The 20614-nt window shown below is 41.0% G+C and overlaps 3 protein-coding genes across 4 annotated transcripts; 2 read left to right on the forward strand and 1 right to left on the reverse strand.

Annotated features, from left to right (window-relative positions):
- The first annotated feature begins 310 nt into the window (after positions 1-310).
- On the forward strand, positions 311-5713 carry ints14 (integrator complex subunit 14). The gene is made up of 11 exons (XM_088298576.1): positions 311-857; positions 928-1035; positions 1138-1293; positions 2002-2120; positions 2203-2345; positions 3314-3406; positions 3584-3728; positions 4115-4248; positions 4516-4634; positions 4971-5036; positions 5116-5713. The coding sequence occupies exons 1-11, from the start codon at positions 636-638 to the stop codon at positions 5347-5349; spliced, it is 1539 nt and encodes a 512-aa protein (XP_088154702.1). The 5' UTR covers positions 311-635; the 3' UTR covers positions 5350-5713.
- On the reverse strand, positions 5461-11004 carry hacd3 (3-hydroxyacyl-CoA dehydratase 3). Its single transcript, XM_088298578.1, has 11 exons — positions 10770-11004; positions 10545-10587; positions 10365-10438; positions 10128-10292; positions 8073-8127; positions 7877-7987; positions 7678-7805; positions 7492-7604; positions 6956-7062; positions 6753-6884; positions 5461-6671 (listed from the first exon to the last, which is right to left on the reverse strand). Exons 1-11 carry the CDS (start codon positions 10845-10847, stop codon positions 6595-6597), a joined length of 1083 nt encoding a protein of 360 aa, XP_088154704.1. The 5' UTR covers positions 10848-11004; the 3' UTR covers positions 5461-6594.
- A 26-nt stretch (positions 11005-11030) lies between these two features.
- ppcdc (phosphopantothenoylcysteine decarboxylase) lies at positions 11031-13976 on the forward strand. 2 transcript variants are annotated; one of them, XM_088298579.1, is made up of 5 exons: positions 11031-11304; positions 11577-11672; positions 11988-12116; positions 12194-12346; positions 13644-13976. In XM_088298579.1, the coding sequence occupies exons 1-5, from the start codon at positions 11161-11163 to the stop codon at positions 13749-13751; spliced, it is 630 nt and encodes a 209-aa protein (XP_088154705.1). In that variant the 5' UTR covers positions 11031-11160; the 3' UTR covers positions 13752-13976. The 2 variants fall into 2 exon arrangements, with proteins under 2 accessions (XP_088154705.1, XP_088154706.1); XM_088298580.1 differs by having other exon boundaries at positions 11032-11304; positions 12194-12362.
- The last annotated feature ends 6638 nt before the right edge of the window (positions 13977-20614 follow it).

Below are 20614 nucleotides of genomic sequence, written 5' to 3' on the forward strand. Positions count from 1 at the left end.
TATCATTTTCGAGGTCGGTTACATTAAAAAAAAAAAAGAAAAAAAGTTGTATTTTACTCGTTTATTGGACAGTTTGTCACCCCCTTTCTCCGAAGAGACTATCACTATTTCGTGCAAGATTTTTTCCCTACTAGATAAATGCCAACATGTCAGCCTCTGGTCAAAAGTATTCTGATATGGTAAATTAAGATTTTTTTGTGTTCTTAAAAAAAACTGTGGCGTTCATTAATAATAGATGGATGAAAATGCGTGTACGGGTTAAAAAATGAAGAAGAATCTTGTGTTGCATTATTTGTTGCCCACTCGGACGGGAAATAGTGTGCACATATCAACACAAAAAGCTAGATGGTTCCTAAGGGGCGAGGGCGAGTTTCGGTTTAGCTTTAGCAAAAAAATATTAACCTTACTCGGAAGACAACAGTTCAACACGAAGCGTTCAGTTTGTTAACACCCTACTTGATCAATCATGTCCTCAAAACGGCAACTAGTTCATACAGTGTAAAATTAGCTTTTTAAAAAGATGACCGCTTCCGTTAGCACATCCTCCTTTAACCGATGCTAGCATCTAAGTAGCTAATTTCCTCGCGTTTCCCTCCCCATTCCTCTTCCGAGCCCTTCAACACGAGCAGTAAACCATGCCGACTGTGGTGTTAATGGACGCGTCCCTGTCCATGACGAGGCCGGTATCGCAGGACAGCAGCGAAGAGTTCCAGCGGAAGAACTTGGCCGTCCACGGGCTCAATATGTTATTCGAGCACATGGCCTCCAACTACCGCTTGGAGTTCACAGCACTTATGGCCTTCTCGTCCCTCTGGGAACTGTTGGTGCCGTTTACCAGGGATTATAACGCTTTACAGGTACACGCCAAGCGTCTTGGGTACGAGATGCGTGAGGCTTCTGTGATTATTAATACGACTTCCTGCACAGGATTCCCTCAGCAATTTAGAAGACTATGACAAGACGTGCGTGGAATCAGCTCTGAATGGGGTCAGCAATGTGGTGCAGCAAGAGTGGGGAAGTGCTTGTCCCTGCCAGGTATTGCAAAAGCAGAAAGCAGACCACCTGAAAAGTTGTCGGATCCGCAGGTATTTGCGCCATAGTGCTTTTGTTGATGTTGTTTTCCATTGTGTCCGCAAGGTGGTGCTGGTGACCGACGGATCGCTCGGTATTGGAAAAGGCTCACTGCGTCACTCCCTGCAGTCGCTGAAGCACCGCGGGGACGACAAGAAGTTCCCTCTGCCCTTCCCCTTCCCGACCAAAATGTACATCATGTGTGTTGCCAACACGGAAGAGGTACGCAAGTCATGTTGATGTAATTTTTGCTATGTATTGATTTCTCTTTGGGCTCTCATACTGGGGCGCCGAAAAGGGGGTAAGAAGGATTCTAGGGGCCCAGAAGAGCCCTTAACAAAATTATAATCCTGACAAAATATGTCACTCAGTAAAAAAAGCACAATTTCCATATATTTCATTTACATTGCATTGGTAGCAACAGTTAAGTGTATTTGTTAGGAAACTTTCTCAACGCCTCCCCCTTTCCATATACGTAAATTGATTCAGTCCACCTACTCCAGCCTTGAGAGACCGACAGCTTTTCACATTCAGACGTGGATGGAGCCGGAGACGGCAAAATGCCCTTTAAGTCCAGTAGCCCAAAAACGCAAAGCCAAAGCCTTTGCACTGTGAGGCCGATATGCTATTCAGTCGGCCACCGTGCCTCCCGTGTTGGCAACATTTTATGTTTGAATATAAGTCATTCAAATGTTACAATGTCAGGATGCACTTTTAGTTAGCTGGTCATCCGCGTTCCATATTATGTGTTAGCAGACTTTTGTAAAAACAAAATTATGTGGTTTGGGTAAACACACACCAGGTAATTCTGTTTTATGTCTAGTTTTATCATAAAACTTCAACTTGGCATGTGGGCAAACCGCTTGAAGCGAAGAACTGATCACTTTAACATGTCAGGACTATAAAGCATCCATTGTTGTTGTATTCCAGTTACAGATGGCAGGTGCATTGGACAAATGGGAGGAGCTTCTTTGTCTCAGTGGAGGTGACGGACAGGTCTTCACCGTGGAGGGCCCACTGTGCATGCAGGGCGTACAGGCCATGTTTGGGTACAGCTGGTGTACAAATTCACTAGTAATGTAGTGCGTTTACAAAATAATGTTCATGTTCCATTTGTCTTTGTGTCTCCAGGAGATTAATCGATAGGGCCTACTGTCCCTTCCATGCTGTACTACACTGTGGGAATTTGTCTGCGGACGTTCAGGTGTTCCCTCGACCGGAGCCTGTCGTGGTGGATGAGGAGGTGGAACCTTTAGCTCGAACCGTCAATCCAGGTACTTTTGCTGCCATAAATCTGAAAACAGGTTGTATTCGGTTTGAATTCACATTTGGACAAACCTCAGAATGTCTGCTGTTTGTGATTGTCTTATTTAACGCTAACAGTCTCAAACTTGGGTTTAAATTGGACCGGCAAATCCATGCTGTTGTTGATCCATCATCTTTCATTTTTTTTCTTAACCAGTAGCACTTAGAAACAGTAATCCATGCCTTTGTTACATCTCGGCTAGATGATTGTAATGCGCTTTATTTTGGAGTCAGCGAGCGTCTCCACGTGGTCTAAAATCCTGCTGCCCGCCTCCTAACCGGAGGTTGGAAGACAAAAATTCTGGCCTCTTTTCACTGTCTCCCAGTGCATTTTAGAGTTCATTTTAAGATACTTCTATTTGTCTTCAAATTTTTAAATGGCCTCACCCCAGCGCACCTCTCTGAGGTCCTCCACCCCTATGCACCCGCCCAGTGCCTCAGGTCTGCGGACCAGACTCTACTGGAGGTGCCAAGGACTAAGCGGAGCCTGAGAGGGGATCGAGCATTTTCTGTTGCCCATGCTTCCCTCTGGAATGACCCTCCATTAAATGTTAGGCAAGACACCTCTCTGCCCACTTTTAAAACTTGAAGACTAATTTTTATTCTTTGGGTTTTGACCCACCACAAAACTGTCACTATGAGGGGAATGTCATGCCATGTAGCAGACACACATCCAAAGAACGCAAACAGCAGATGACCTTGTCCTTTCAAAGAGGCCAGAATGTGATGATAAATCGCTAAGATGTTTCTTCTGATAATTTAGACAATGTATAACAAATGACTTGAACCAGTTACACAAGTTTACATTTCGTTATTAATCATACCGTGAGCAGGGAATCCGGTTTGTAAATTTTCACTCCTGGGAGGAAATGTAATATTAAAATCACACATGACTCAAGGTGATCTGTAAATAAACATTGTGTTCGATTTGTTGCAGATCTGGAAATCGTGGGCTTCATTGAAATCGCTGACATCTCCAGTCCTCCTGTCATATCCAGACACCTGGTCCTGCCTATTGCTGTCAATAAAGGTGAATGTGTGTCTGTCTAAAAAGTAGGGTTTTTTTTTTTCACTTTTATCTGTAGCTTACCTCAACACACAATACAGTAAATTCAAAATGACAATAGGCCTTTTTATACTTTACTGCAGTAAAGAATAATACGGCTCCCTTGATGTTGCTTAACCATGTACTTTGACTCCGTCTCAGATGTTGACGATGTCGGCACAGGCGGCGCAGATGAGCTGGAGGAGGAAGTGTCTGCCAGTCAACTGGCGGGCAAAAGTCCAAATTTCTGCGTGCTCTTACATGGCAGCCTTAAAGTGGAGGGCATGGTGGCGCTTGTCCAGTTGGGGTGAGAAACTTGACAAATCTTGTGTTCACTGTTCAGAGATGATTGAACAAAGCTGTGATTTCCAAACACTGTAAACCTAACCCTAAATAGGCACACAAAATCATCGAGAAAAGTGAACTGGGATCTCAAATAAGAAAATGTCCAATTAATTGAAGAAAAATATGTGGCAATTTATTTTTAATATTACCGTATATTTAATTTTTTGGAGGGGTGATTGGAAATTGATTAAAGGCATATCCAGTCTTTGTGACATTTGGTTTACCATGGGATTTTTCTACTGTAAAATATGTGACTTGTCTCCATGTAGGTTGGGTTTAAACACTGATCTTGAGATGTTAAGGTAATGTTAAATAGTGAGTGGTCTCAAGCTGGTCTGTTTGTAACAGGCCCGAGTGGTTCGGCATGCTATATTCGCAAGCAGACAGCAAGAAGAAATCAAATCTGATGATGTCACTGTTTGAACCCAGTACGGAGCCTCTGCCGTGGTTGGGGAAGATCTCCCATTTGGGACCAATCTCAGGTAACACCCCCACGCAAATGTCAGCCCTTCCTTCTTTCCAGGGCATTCACCTCACACTCGCCCCTTGAAGCTTAGTACACCTTCACTTGTGACACACGTCTTATCCTTCCATCACATTTGCACTTCAAGGGCAAAGGTTTTCCAGTATGTGAACATAATCAGGAAGTTAATCATTAAACATCAGTGTCAAATTATGGCTGCCGTATGTACTCTGTATATAAAATAACTTAACCTCACTTATTTTTTTTTTTTTTAACATCCTTCCAGAGGCAGCGGAAAACCCCTACGGAGAGGATGACAGTAAAAGTCCTTTTCCCGTGCAGCCGCCTGTCAAACGAAGCTACGCCCAAAATGTCACCGTCTGGATTAAAGCCAGCGGACTACAGGTGAAGTTTTCCTGCTTGATGGCCAGTCTCATTAAAAGTTTCCCTAGAGAGGGAATTTAAACTGTCATTCCCAAAAGACCTTTATGCTAGCCTCTGAAAGAAAACACACAATGTGATGACTGCCCAAAATTATGTCAGGTTAAAGCACAGAGCTTGATTTATATCTTCACGGGGCAAGAACTGATAAAAAAAAATGTTCTTGGTTATTAAATACTCTGTGCAAAAAATGTGTTTTTTTCTGCTTAATTCATATTCCACAAACAATATTACATTTTTATCCTGACTTCCTGTTTAACCTGAGAAGAAATGAAGGTCATAATTTTATATTCATTTCAGACTGATGTGCAAAAGATTCTGAGGAATGCAAGAAAACTGCCTGAAAAAACACAGACCTTCTACAAGGTAACATTGCACAGCACACAGTGTTACTTTTTTTTCTTTTTTGTTAACTATTATCCACTTTGTTGAATCCTCCTCCCAGGAGCTGAACCGCCTTCGGAAAGCCGCTTTGGCTTTTGGATTCTGGGACCTCCTCAAAGGAGTGGCTGAGCTACTGGAGCGGGAGTGCACGCTGCTCCCCGACTCGGCCCACCCCGATGCCGCTTTCCAGCTTTCCCACGCAGCCCAACAGCTCAAGATGGCCAGTACCGGGGATTCGCAGTTTGCTGCTTTTGAGCACAACATTGTCCCTATGCACACTGACTTCTCAAGCTGAGCCACGCCTGAAATGCACTGAAACATGGACAACTGTGTGGACCAGTAGTGAATTTTGAACACCTTCTCACTTACAAGGGCAGCTTCAAGAAACTTGTATGTGGAACAACAATAGTTGGGAAAAAATGTTTTTATACTTTCTGTTAGTAAAGTCTTTGTCAGTTCCATGAAGTGTTTACAATTATGGTGGATTTCAATTGTCAGACAAAAGCAAACTGTCAAAAATATTGCTGGTGAGCAGTTTAATTTTCCCTGAGGGCTGTTGAATACTAATTCAGTGAATTAGAAGTATAACACGCTGCAGCAAAAACACTGGAATTTGATCAGTCCAATGAAATGAAATAAATACAGTACCGATAATTGTAGCTTAAAGATCCAGTAATGTGAATTCAAAGCTTTTTCTAAATACATAATACATGTTTGAAGATAATTGCTAAAAAGACAGAAGTATTCAGTATTCAAATGTGGACGAGAGGATTAAATACAGTAATTCCTTGCCACTTTATCCCGTGACCTGATTGACATCGCAGCATTGCTGCTCAGCACAAGGACGTTGAAACATTGGCAAATAAAATGTTAGCTTGTTAACTGACATTTATTTAACAGCTTACCTCAATACAATACAATTTAACTAAAATCCTGTGTTGCATTCATAGATTACTTCTGCAACAGAGCTGCTTCTTCGTGGGTTGAAAAGAAGAAAGGGGGGATTGCAACGGCATAATAGAGGTGTTAACCCATCCCCCCAAAATAAAGATTTTTAAAAAGTTAAACTTATTGTGTGTGTGTGTGTGGGGGGGGGGGGGGTCTGGTCTCCATTAACCGCGAAAAATGAGGGCTTCTAAATTGACAGCCAATCTGGCTGTTCTAGCGTGCCTTGTTGTCACACAGTGTGCAGAGTGTAGACAATGGTTTTATTTTTCAGGGATGTTGAAATCTCATTACATTTACTTGGCTATTTTTTTAACACAAAATCTGTAGCGATTTTAATACCTCTCTGGTATGTAAATTCAAAACTATATTTTTTTCCCTTTACAGTCTCTTAAAACCTTATTAATCAACAAAACAAGCAGATGCAGTAAAACAGATGTATTTGGTAGTGCAAGTAAATCCCCAAAGGAAGTGGGTAAATTAATTACAGGAAGGAGGTTTAGCAAACACTGAAAAGCACCTGTAAAATGAGACCACCTCAATGGAATGTTGATAAGAAATAAGCAGGCAGCGAAGGCGTATGAGGAGTGATCCATCAATGAGCCTTACTCTTGGTGGTGCGGAACCGCTTCTGCCTTTGCTTGTACAGATGACGAAAGTTGACAAAAAGTCCTGCAACAAGGGATGAACACAAACATTTACTTGGGATTTCTCTGTAAGCGGCGTAGGATTGGTTTTAAAGTGCTCGCTTACCCAGAAACATGAGCGCGAGGTGCGCATGCAGGACATTGGAGAAGCTCAGAGAAGTGCCAATGGCCTTCGGCAGAGGAATGCTGAACCGTTTGGTTTTGTCAAAGATGGGAATGGACTGTATCACAGCGACAGCTGTTTGGGAGTGACACTCGTGTTTGGATTTTGTCATTTATCAACTTTCAGATGGGTGAACACAAACATACCCTCAGAGATGGCTCCTAACGGGTAAAGGGGCATCCACAGAGAATAGCGCAACCACGTCAGGAGTTTCCACTCAGTGTTGAAGCATCCCAGCATGTAGAATGGATACCTGCAGCAAAGCATCATTAGCATTTATATTGGGTTGACATTATTTATGCAGCTGATGCTTTAGCAGGGATATGCACTCACTGGCAAAACATTAGATGACCTTATTGAGGACAAATGCTCCGAGGTGGGTAATAGTAACATGCAACATTTATTTTTCAGTCACACTTTTCATTTTTATTTATCGTATTTTTGTCACGAAAAATGCTCCGTTTGATCTGTTGCACGAACGTTCACTTAACTGTGATACTTTCATTTCTGTTATTTTTCACTAATTGGTTTTGTCACTGAGACGTGTGCCTCAGGGGCTGTCACATGGCTGTTTCACCAATCCAACTGACGACAGACTTCATTTCAACAATGCTTACCTAATTAAACATACAGTAAAATTAACAACCTGAAAGTTTTGAGTGTTGAAAAAAAAATGGCCTACCTAAATATTTCAATGGCACTCCACAGGTAGAAAACAAAGAAGACCACCGGCTTATTCTGCATTTCTTCCAAGCTACCGAAAATGATGAAGAGGACAAAATTCCTTCCAAACAACTAGAACAGAGACAATTATGTTGAAACAACTGTTGTTATACATCCCAAGAGAGTTCACATTGTCAGGACAAACCTGTATGAGAGTCGGAATCACACCCGTCCTGACCAGCCCAAAAGCAGCATTGAGAACCTCGACGACTGCCAGAATCTGGCAGAAGAACATTACGCCGGATATGGTGTGATATGTGTCGTAGAAGGAATCTGAAATATGATGCGTGCGGCGTTAGTGTTTGCCATCCTGCGTTGGAAAAAGCACTGACGCACGTGCTCACCTTGACCAAACGTAAGAAGGCGAATGGTCATGTTGACAAAGATCCATGAAAAGCCAAGAAACTGCACCAAGTTGTAAGTAAATAAAAATCCGGTTTTCAGACTGATGGACTCTGAAGTAGAAAAAGCAGCAGTGATTATTTACAGCGGTTTAACGTCAGCCAGTCGCAGATGGAGAAAACTTCTATCCACACTCACCTCCCTCATGCCGTGAAGCCCTCCGTCTGCTTTTTCTCTCCTCCTTAGCAGTGTACTAGGCAGTTGATTTACAACGGCTCATCCTTAGTTGTTAGATGTCTTTTGCAAACTACAGTGGTACCTTGACTGACACGGTTAACCTGTTCTGTGACCAAGCTCGTAAAACAATTTACTAGAATACAAAAAATATTTGTCGCAAAGTGTATTTCATTTTTTTTTTTTGCTTAACGACTGTCTACATGGCTGACAGAACACGTTTCATTCTTCTCCATTCTCTCATCTGCCCATTAAGACGCAACGTATGCAAGTATATACACATTGATAAGTTTTATATTCATGCTTTTTGTGTATTATTCGTGTTAAAATTGGCTCATGTTTCAGCATGTTTTAATTGCACCTCTGTCAAAGATGACGTTTTGTCATATGAGAAAGAGGTCTCTGATTTTCTATTTTACTTCATGGCAAAGAAAATAATGGAGCAAAGGAATTTGATTTAACGTTTAACGGTATCATGCATAAATCAGGTTTTGCCAAACATGTTCCTCGTTGTTTCGTATACTCCAGGTGTTGTGAAAACGATCTTTAAATAAGTTGAGTTATGCACTGCATAAATTCATAGCCTAAATCTAAAGTAATTCATGCTTTTATTTTTGTGTTTTTGTACTTGGAAATTCATCTCTGTTGTAAAACAGTCAAAGGTACTTGCTGTACTTCATTTCTTTGTTGTTCCAAGTATTAAAGGGACACTTGGACAGGCTGAACCTTGGCACTTATATGAGAGGTATTAGCATGTAAAAATTACTTCCATCCATGAACCCATTTTTGTGAACCGAAATTAGTACTAAAATGCCCCCTAAACAACTCTGTAGTGATTTGCGGGCTTTTTGGGGATGAGATTTAAAAATAAATGGCACACCTCCGTTTGTAGTTCCGTTTGGGGTTTTTTTGCCAAGCAGGGATGTTCCCACCACCACAGCTAACAGTAGCCACTGCTGTGGTGTTAACAGTAACAACACTGCTCAAGGAAGCAAGCTTTCGGCAGCCAAACAGATATTTCAATTTTGGATCAACACTTCACCGACTAGCCCTGGAGGCCGCTTCAGAAGCGTAAATGCCGCATAGCAGTGCCTTGGTCAAATTTCATAGGTGGGACATTGAAAAATAAAGCACGCCAGCGCATGACCCTAATGAGGAAATGCAGTGCAGAAATCGATGGATGGAAGGAAAGACTTTGAAAAATTCAGGGCAACAATGCTCCAGCAAGGAGGCCGACTCCACAGCTGAGTGTGGTCGCACTGGACATGGCATTTTCGGATGACTGGTGTAGGCGTATCCAATGATTGGCCTTCATGAAAAAAAAGTAAGTCAAGCTAACGCTTATCTAGAACGACCTTCGAACAATTAACCTTACGAAAAGCCTCTCGGAACGCATTGTGTTTGCGTATCTTGGTGACTTGTTAAAGAACAGACAAGACATGACACTGCACGTCAGCTGCTCCTTTCCTTATTCTCTTTGAAGTTGTTTTGTGTTGTTTTCAGAGGTTGGGCCTGAGTAGAGATGGCCACATGCATTTTGGGCCGGTTATTCGCAACATATTTACAATGATTTTGAATGGATGTATGATCGGTCCTTGAAATGACTTCAACCAAGACTAGAAGGGAGGGAGGAGGCGTGTCAATAATCCTCATTTCTTGCGGGCTGTTTTAAGGTCAATACTTTTGTATTGATTTCTCCAAAGCATATTGATCAAATTATTAATGCAAGCTAATATATCTTTTTCCGTTTTGGAAAAAATAGATAAACTGAGCTTGATGTTCAAAAATGAACCATGCCAAGCGGATGATCCCGTTAAGGGCGCAAATAAACAATTTTATCAATTATGAATAGATACTGTATATAAATGTATACTTTGAAAAATCGACCAAATTAATGGATTATCAGAATTTTTGGAATAATGGAAACGGCATTGGTCTAAAGAAATAAATAAATCCTATCGGTCAGCCCTATTCATAAGTCAAGGTACCATTGTGGCAGCTAAGCATCACATTGCTCACCTTCTCCTTGATCTCCAGCTCGGCGTCCGACTCATCGATCCAGCGATCAAAATCAGGAGCCAAGAAGAGAGGCTTGCGTTCCTGTTTGCTCAACCTTTCCCACCAGCCTCGTTGTTCTTTCCTCAAGCTGATGTTCACCTGCCGCTGAGTGGACTTGTAAGTCACCTGCACACATCCAACAAAGTCGTATAGGAAGAGGAGGAGGAGACAAGGACATGAAGTGAGTACTGGACAAACCTGTGCTTTGACAGTTAAAAGAAATTCCAAGCTGAATTCGTACAGGTTTCGACCTTTAGCACCGTGGCCCTGGGCTGGACACACAAAATGTGATTTTTTTAATTATGCCCCCAAAACAAGCTGGGCAACCCAACAAGCATCAGGAGCGTGAACACCAAGACACACACAGAAATATGTCACCTTGAAAGTAAAGGATGTTTTCACGCACGTGGATGTCAATATTCTGCAGGGAGAAAAACAAGTTAGGTCCATAACATACGAAGGCATAAGCAACAAGCAATCTCCCTGTAACGTTATCGTTACATTGCACGTATTCCCTCAACGCAGTCATTACGACTGGAGAAAGTAATCATCCCCTGCTTCGGTTAACTGACGTTAAGAAATTAAAGACGGTTACAAGCTCACATGAGCGTCAGTCAGCTCCACCCGAAGGAAGATTTCTTCGTGGCGTTGAGCCCAGTAAACAAGAGGGGTCAATGTCATTGTTGTCTTGTATCCGTCAATTAGTTTTAAAACAAACAAAAGACAGTGTTGTCTCCGCTCCTCATGCTAGCCGCTCAGCAAGCAGCCAGAACATTCCACAAACGGGCGCGCTCTCGTGGTGTCATCTCAGCGACTTGCGTGAGCAAGACTGAGTGACGCTTTGTTGTCCTCCACTGTGATTGGCTGGCTCCTCTGATTGGCCGTTGTGGTTTATTTGCGGAAGTAACGTCGGGAAAGAATAAACAAACGTGCAAACGGTTGTGGAAAACGAAAACAAAGATAAAGAGCGTTTCGCTTCCGGCGGTTTGTCAGTATGCAGACGGATGACGATGATTGTCATCCTCTTAGCGACTTGGTCAAGACTTCCGGGACTTTTTGTGTGCTCGTTGGAGTGACTGGGAGCGTAGCTGCCCTTAAACTTCCTGTTTTGGTCGCTGAACTTCTTCATCTTCCCGGGGTGAGTTTATTTTTAACTACTAAATGTCTTCGTGTCAGTTTACTTGTGCCGATCACGCCTGACGTGGGGGTTGCTTAAAAACATGGTGTATTGAACCGGGTAGTGATTTCGTAGTATACGGCGTATGTCGTATGTAATGAAAGACTGTCGATTGCCACTGATAACCTACACACGCAAACAAACAAATAAATTTTTAACTCAAAGTATAGTTTACTGGCGTTTGTGTTGTCTATTGAGTACTTAAAGTCAGAGTCAGGTATTTTCTTTTCCAGGTGGATGTAAGGGTGATCACAACTGAGCATGCCCAGCACTTTTATAACCCCGAAGAGGTGTCAGTAAAGGTCTACAATGACAAAGATGAATGGGAGGTAAGGTTTTTCTAGTACGCAATAATTTTTTTGAATTCCTATGAGCCACAGACATGGTCCTGGACTCTGATGAGAAGCCTGCTACTTACTCAGTCACATATTCATTGGAGGGCTCCGTTTTGAAATAATTTGGCTTTGTCTTAGTTTTTTTTTTATCACAAATATATGGCATCTGAACAGGGTGTCTAGACTTTTCAAATTGTTGATTTGTGCTTATGACTCGAACCGAAAATGAGACACCACAACTTCTACATACAATATTTTGGTTGTCTCCTTCACGGTGAGTCATGTCTATTAATTGTGTTTTTGTTGTAGTTGTGGAGTCAGAGATCTGACCCGGTGCTTCACATTGAGCTCAGACGCTGGGCAGACCTCCTCGTCATCGCCCCCTTAGACGCAAACACGCTCGGAAAGATCGCTAGTGGTATTTGTGACAACCTGCTGGTGAGAGCCATGAATGTTGGAACTATTTTTTATTTTATTTTTAATGAATTTCAGATGACAGTGTTTATCATTGGCAGACGTGTGTGGTGAGAGCCTGGGATAACAGTCGCCCACTCCTCTTCTGCCCTGCGATGAACACTGCTATGTGGCAGCATCCCATCACAGCCCAGCAAGTACACAGGCTGCAGGAATTTGGCTATGTTGAAATCCCCTGCATTGCCAAGAAACTGGTGTGTGGAGACAAAGGTGCGTGTATAGAAATGAGAGGGGAAAAAGAGAATTTGTCTCATTTTCTTTTCCCCCCAACCTGACACAAAAACAAGACAAGTGCAAGGTCATCGCAAAGTCCTACAACCGAATTCTGGCGGGAGCGAGTCTTAGTGAAACGCATGCTCATAGATTTGTTGCCGCGCGTGATAGCTACGTGTAGAGCAGCAGTGTGGATGGGTTCAAAACTACTCTGTCTCACTCACTCACTCACTCACTCACACACACACACACACACGCACCCCCCTCGCCCCACACACACACACACACACACAAGCACATGTGAGTTCAGTTTTCAATGGTCATTCTCTCACTAATTCATTTTAAAATGTGTGTTGGGGCAGTGTCTGTATAACTTGATCATACAGCGTTTCTAAAATAAAAGATCAGCCATAGCGTCAATCTTCAAAAATTCCACATTCTACCCCGTCGATGCTATAGACGCAAATTTGAAGGAATATACATTAATTTCCACATTCCACAAATCGCTGCAAATTTACCCTCTTTAGATCATTCCTATTCCATTTTTTAAGACCAAAATTCAAATTTAGTGGATTTCAATTCAAATGATCTACAGCTGTTCCAACTAGAATCTATTCAGCTAATTTCAATTTCAAATTTTAAAAATGAAAGCCAAAAATTAAGCCCAAAAATACCTCCTGTTCAAATTGATATATATATATTTTTTTTATTTGAGACCAATGGTTCAATTAGTTCTAAATAACGAGCCCAACTCGCCACAACGCCTTGCCGAATGCAGCTTTCGGACTCCCAAGAGTCAGCAGTTCCCATTCAAAATGACCACAGAATTTTTCTTGTGCTTCACAGGATTTGATTAGCAATGACATATTTGTTAAGTCTGAAGAAAGATGTGCGATGTGTGACATTAAACACATGAATGAGAGGAAATGTGAATAATTACTTTGCAAGTAATTTTACAGTGTAAGCTCTGAAATTTTTAATTATGAAGGGTATGTGCATGACCTGATAACAGCCACAACAGTCGAGTTGCAATCGATTAAACGCCTTGACAATACAATGACCTGGATGAATCGGAATATTCACAGGCTTTTTTTTTTTGAGCATAGAGAAATATTTGTGACCTCAACTGATCCTCCAAAAAGTAACACGCACACACACAAATGCAAACAGATGCAAATGTGCTCTGCACCAGCAGGCAAAGGTAAATTGTAAAAAGTTAAATGATGACGAGCGCACGTTGTATCGCAGTGGTACTTGTAATTGTTGAATTTATTTCAGGCAAAGGTGCCATGGCGGAGGTGTCGACTATCATCACCGTTATCAAGCAGTACCTTCAACAAACCAGTGAGCCATCTCCCCAAACATGAACAGCAGGCGACACTTTGACCTTTGACCAAGCGGAACCTCGAAGGAGTCCAGACTCGAACTCCCAACCTCAGAACTGTGAAGCAGATGTGCCAAGCCCTCGGCCACTAAGATAGGATTCATCGAGCTTTAACCAGATGAAGACGGATTTTAACATGATTAATTCCTTTTTGGAATCTTGGTGGAATATTGATAAAGCAGTTTGAACATCATCAAGATGCAGTTCATTAAAAATATTGGGACATATTGGATGTTTTCCATCATCATTGTCAGGTTCGCCAATTTGACATATAGGGTTCATAGCTGAAAGGAGAGACACGCAGCCCAAGTGGAGACAGAAAGGTTAACAAAGTTTATTTGGCAACTTCATCTCCCTTCTGTTCCTCGATGTTTTTCATACATTCCCTTTTATAACATCGAGGAATCAGATTACACTTCGAGAAATCAGATTACATTCAAGGGTGGTACAGTTCGTCTTCTCAAAAGCTGGTTTGGTCCGGTTTATCATTGGTGTGTCGTCGTGGGTCGCAGCTGACTATGACGTCAGCATCTCTTATCAGGACCTAGCACGATGTTGCTTGCTTCAGACTTTGAGGCCAACTTCTTTATCAGGACTCATCACGATGTTGTTTACTTCATCCTCACTTCTGAAGAAGTGCCACCGCCCTGCCAATTGCAGGCACCTCTCTGCAGTAGAGATGTCCTCCTGTACCTCCACTCTGACTGTAAACACTCAAGCACAGTCCACTCCACTAATTTTCAACATGATATGTGCACCATGTATTGAAATAAAGTTGCGTCATGGCAAATGTATAATAACCTCCAAATATTATTCTAACAATCATAAAAAGCAAGTTAAAATAACTTGCATACCTTTTTCATTGGAGTCATGATCTTAGTAGACACTATACCAGGCCACATTCAGATGTCATACATTTTTCTTCATTCATGATGAACTTATAACATTTTTTCTAATCGATTCAATGTCCTTCAAAAGATAGCGGAGAGTTAAAGTCAAGATGACATTATTATTGGAGCCTGAGAAAGCTTCGCCGCCCCAAGGTGATATCTGCTATCAGTTGGGCTGCAACTCAGTCCTTAGCTCCCTAAACAAGCTACCTCTCCCACTCGTCAGCACACAGAAATGCATTGTTCATTTATGCCCATGGGAAGTGAGCACAGTGCGGAGCCGCAGGTCACACGGACTACAATGCGTGTAACATTCTTTGAATGCAAGTACTGCTAACGTGTCTGGAATTAATGAATAATGCAACATTTGCATCAATTGGAAATGGTCTTTATGCTGTGTTTGAAGCTGTTGACTCAGAAACTTGTCTTGTGATTCTGTTGCCAGACGTCTTCCTGTGGAGATTTTCTCCCACTTTCTGAATGCCTTTCGTGAAAGTTCGAACTCGGTTGAACGATAGGGATTTTTTTTTTATGCCAATTCCAATATTTGGGAGAGTAAAGTTACAATTCCAACAGAGAAAAAATGAGCCCGGGAATCAACTAAAAAAAAATTATTTTCTTTTACAATAATGTTCTATGCACCTCCACTAAAACATGCCATTCTGATTAATACTGTATTGTGGTGGTTGAATATGGCTTCAGCAGAAAAAGCCACCCATTGTCATCCATCTCAGGTGGTGGACATTTTGTCACTTCTGTCCACTGAAAATGACATTATAGTTGGTCACGACCAATCACGGCTCACCTGTTTTCTGAAGCTGGGCCGTGATTGGTTGTTATCCGAGCACTGAGCAACTGTGATACCATTTTCAGTCGACAACCAGTGGCAAAATGGCCGTCCCCTTAAATGGATGGGTGGATTTTGCTGCTTAACTCAGATTCCACGAACGAAAAATATTCATCAAAATGCCAAGTGTAGACGAGTGAAGGCACAGAATATATTTTTGCAAAGAATTGTTTTGGGTTGACTTCTCCTGTTGAAACCTACTCTGATGACAACGTCTTCAAAATTAAACAACTGTCTCATTGCGATCAAATTAATGCTTTGAGAATGTTCAAATAATGCTCACAAGAGAATGGCACAATTATTTTCAACACTGCTCTCTGGGTTCTCAACCTTTATTACGGCAGAACAGCTTTAAATTGAAACCCATACCTTGTTAACCTAAAAAGGCCATTTTGTATTATTCTGAAATGGACATTTATTTTTCAGCTTTGGTTAAGTTTGCCTTGGTACAATTTCAAGCAACTCAACTTTTAGCAAAATAAAAATGTAGAAATTAGATGTGTTCCAAGACTTTAAACCAGTAGTTATGCCAGCTCCTCAGCCAATCTTTTTTTCTCTGGATGTCACTGCGTAAAAGCCATGTGATAAACCCGTTGAACAACATTTGGCTCCTTGCAAATTGCAATCATTTTATATTCTGTGCAATTATAATATTTGACATTGGCTGTTTTGTCTTTATGTTGCAAAAATTATTCACTTCCTGCCATGTCAGGGTCTTTCATTTTGTACCAGAAAATCGGCACAAAGAATTAGCTTCACGCAGACGGCATTCGGTTTGAGTCAAATAACCACAACAGGCTCAATATTTCAGTCGCTGCATATTTGAACCTATTCATAAACCCTGCAGTTGTAGGCATTTCCAAGAATTAATTTCCTAAGCTCTTATTGACCTAAAAAGATTCTGTCCAGCGTGAGTGAAACGGTTATTGTTTTGAGACATTTTTTCAGTATATCTAATCATTCGGATTTAACCACAACGAATATAATTGTACTATCTAAATAAAATAAAATTCTTTAATTGAAATAAACAAGAGCTCCCGTTGCTGATGGTGTAGCAGTACACTCGCCTGACTTGTGTTCTGGCAGCGTGAGATTCGTTCCAGCTCGGTGACTGTCTGTCTCTGTGTGTGCACTGCAACTGGCTGGTGACCAGTTCAGTGTGTAGTGCACCTTTGACCCAAAGTCAGCTGGGATAGGCTCCAGAGACACTCTTCAGGATAAGTGGTGTTGAAAAAAATGTAAATGACTTAAAAATAAAAAAAAAGCGCTTCCTTCACGTTGGCATTTTGCCTACAGGAGGTGGTTCTCTTCACAGGGATCTTAGTGTTAAAAAAAAAAACACAGCTATCTCCAAACACAGTGACAGTTGGAATTTGGGATTGTCTTCGACTCCTCAGATAACTGATTCAAACACGCTTTACTCGTCTGATGAGCAAAAGTTGAAAGCAATTTACTACTAGAAGGTGAATCTTTCCATGCCTTGGGGAAGTTTAAATTATAAAATTGTATTAAAACAAAATTATTTATAGTTAATTTAATGATAAATAACAACTCATAGAATCAAGTAGATTTTTGAAAGTAATAGAAAATGGTTTATTATATGTTAGATATTTTTTGTTTTATTTTTATTTTATGTTTTATTTTATTACCTTCATTATTATTTATATTAAAAAAAATTTGGTGAGATGATTAAGAAATGTAAATGAATAAATACACACAAAGACAACATTAATGGTAATGGAAGAAAAACCCATGTGATAAATAAAACTATGATTAATCAATGAAAATCAGACATTGTTTTTTTTAATTGTGGCTCAAAACAATTATTTAAAAAAAAAAATTGGACAATGGGCCTGGACAAAAAATAACGGTGCCCTTAGAAAAAACGATCACAGGAGATTAGAAGGGAATTATAGACAATCGTGTTAAAGGGTTTTAAAAACATCTCCAAACATCCTGATGTTCCTCTGACTACTGTTGCACATGTTCAGAAATTTAAGATCCACTGGATTGTAGCCACTCTCAATAGACATGGCCGCAGAAGAAAAGCTGATAACAATTTGAAAAGGCGGATCATACAAATAGTCATAGAAGAGCTCATAACAACTTCCAAAGAAATTAAAGATGAACTCAAGGGTCAAGGTCACCCATCTGATTGCACCATCCGTTGTTGTTAGAGCCAAAGTGGACTTCGAGGGAGATGAGCAAGTAGGACACCACAGTTGGAAAGAAATCATAAAATAGAATTTACCAAATTCCACATTGACCGGCCATAAAGCCTCTGGCAAAATGTCTCATGGACAGACAAGACAAAAGTGGAACGTTTCACTAAGGCACACCATCTCTCTGTTCACAGACTCAAAAATGAAGCATACTAAAAAAAGAACACTGTCCCTACTGTGAATCATGGATTAGGCTTGGATATGTTCTGGGGATGTTTTGTTTCATTTGGCACAGAGTGTCTTGAATTTGGGCAGGGTACAATGAAATCTCAAGACATCAAAAAGTTTGGTGTTCGTCACAGGTTCTGAGTCTTGCAACATAAGGGCCTAAAACACCTAACTAAAAACTCCCGAAAATGGCTTAGAGCAAAACATTGGGCTATTCTGACATGGCAAGTAGAGCATTCAACCTTCACAAAAATCCTCTTCTGCATTCCATATTTTCTTATGCACCATCTGTTTAGCTTCCCATCACAATGCAATTAAACAAAGGCGATTTCCCCATGAGTTGCCAAAGTGGCAGCATGTGATTTATTATCCTTACAAATGGTCGGGCCTTCCTTCAGCTTTTTGCGGCGGTGTTATTGTGTTACAGAGAGTGAAACAAAGATTACATCAGCCAACGTGGAACGTAAACGCTGGCCTTGGTGCCAGCCACCATGGAGAAGTGCACTTCCTGCTGCCGCGCCTCATTGAGAGTAAACGCTGATCCCATTAGGACAGTCAAATGTGGCTGTGGGAAATCGACACAAGGATGACCACCATCGGCATACTAAACGAGTCAAAAATAGTACGGCTGAGAAGAGAAACACAAAAAAATGTCCTCCTGCAAGCAAAAATTAAACGATTCTTCGTGAATCAGAGCACGGCATGTTCTCGGCCCTAAAGAGCACCTTTGTGGAAAATTTAGATGTCACAATTTTTTATCGCAGGCCACATGTAGTTCTGGTTTCCTTTAGAGGGCTGCTATGATGGGAACACAGGCCAATTCCTTTGTTTTTGTTATACAGTGATTTGGGTTTAGATCAAATTCGAGTAAGCACAAGTATTTGAACAGGTAACTGATGAGTGTGTCTAAATGCGCAGGCGGTACTTTTTAGATTGATTTCTTAAACTTTAGATGACGCCAAAGCCTTTGGGTTTCACCTGTGAAAACTGCATTTGCTGTTAAGCAAACATGAAGACCACAGAAGTGTCTGTGGGAGAAAAGCACAAAGATTGGACATGGCCAATGCGGCAATTTGGAATGTCCTGCAAACGAGCCCGTAAAATGAATTCAATTCAGATTCGTACAACAGTGCCTTAAGGAGACCTTGTGACGTCTTTTTATTTCTGGCATTTGCTTTTGTTTGTCCGTGTCAATATTTGTGCTCGCTCAGGTGCATGTGTGGATTGTGTTGCGTGTTGTCTGATGCAACTTCAACACACGATGGGCTGATATATTCTCGGGGGATCATGCAGCATGGTTTCATCAGACATGGTATCCCGAGTGAGCACCTGCTCTTCTGTAGTGCGTCACACAAGATTCTCTCCATACACAGTTAAAATAGCTGCTCTAAACCAGTTGGTGTGCACAATATTCAGTTCATATGCCCATTGTAGTCCATTTTTTTTAAAATATTTAAAAGCGCCAATGAGCCGAATGAGTGGCCTAAATAACACTGTGCTAAAAATAAATACTGTTTAATAAGACACATTTTTCTTAAGTCTAGGATATTTCAGAATTCTGTGTATGCTCATTATTTTCCCTCTTCTCAAATTTTCATTTTTTTTGTGTGTAATTTCTGCATTTAAATGTTCAAGATCATCAAATGAAAATATCAGGTAGAGATAACCAAAGTAACCATTAATAATAATAATAATAATATTCCCTTTATTAGTTCCACAATGGGGAAATTCGAGATTCGAACCCAGGCCTCCTGGGGAGACTGGGTCCTGAACGCGGCGCCTTAGACCACTCGGCCATCCTGGCAGTTTTCAAATTGATTCCATTGATAAAAGAAAAAAAAATTAAAGCTACCTGATTCCGTGTGGAAAATGTATTCACCCAAGAAACCAAATAATTGGATGGACCACCCTCAGCAGTGGGAACTGAAAAAAAATTTTCTTTAACTCGCAATGTCTCACAATTATTGGCTCCATCAATCACGTCATCCAGGTCCTGAAGTGACAAAGCAGCCCCAGACCACGACACTACCACACATTTAACTGTTGGTATGATTCTTTTTATGAAATGCTCTTTGATTTACGCCAGATGTAACGAGACACACATCTTCCAATAAGTTCGACTTCAATCGCGTCAGTCCAGAGAGTCTTTCAGATGTACTTTCAAAATTAAAATGAGCCTTTATGTTAAGCAACTCTGAAACTCTGACAAGTCTCTTCCTTAACTGAGGCCAAGGAGACCGGCAGTTCTTGGGATCGTTTTTGTAGGTCGACTCTTTACCACTGTTCCATATTATCTCAAGTTTTGGCTAATGTCTGTCACCGTGATGGAGTCCTAAAGCTTTAGCAATTAGTTTGTAACCCTTTCCGGACCGATCGATGTCTATTACTTTAATTTTAGTCTGTTCTTGAGTTTCTTTCTTTCATGGCATATTGTTGCAGCTTTTTGAGATCTTTTGACTGACTTAATTTTGCCAAACAGGTTTTAAGTGATTTCTTAACCGAACAAGTCTGGAGGTAATCCGGCTTGGGTGTGGCCAGTAAAAATGAACTGAGTTTTTCAAAAAATTGTGATGAGCCAGCATATGTTCATGATTTAACAAAGAGGAGAAAAATAAGTCCCACATTGCCAGGTAGATTTTAATATATTTACCCGTAAGGAAAAAAAAAAACCCCTTTCAGCAGCATTTATGTTTATTTGGGTTGTCTTCGTCTGATGTTTGAAAAAATAAATAAAAAAA

This window comes from Idiotropiscis lumnitzeri, chromosome 6 (genome assembly GCF_059441095.1).
Source record: "Idiotropiscis lumnitzeri isolate Australia: NSW breed Sydney's pygmy pipehorse chromosome 6, RoL_Ilum_1.0, whole genome shotgun sequence".
NCBI classification, from domain to species: Eukaryota; Metazoa; Chordata; class Actinopteri; order Syngnathiformes; family Syngnathidae; genus Idiotropiscis; species Idiotropiscis lumnitzeri.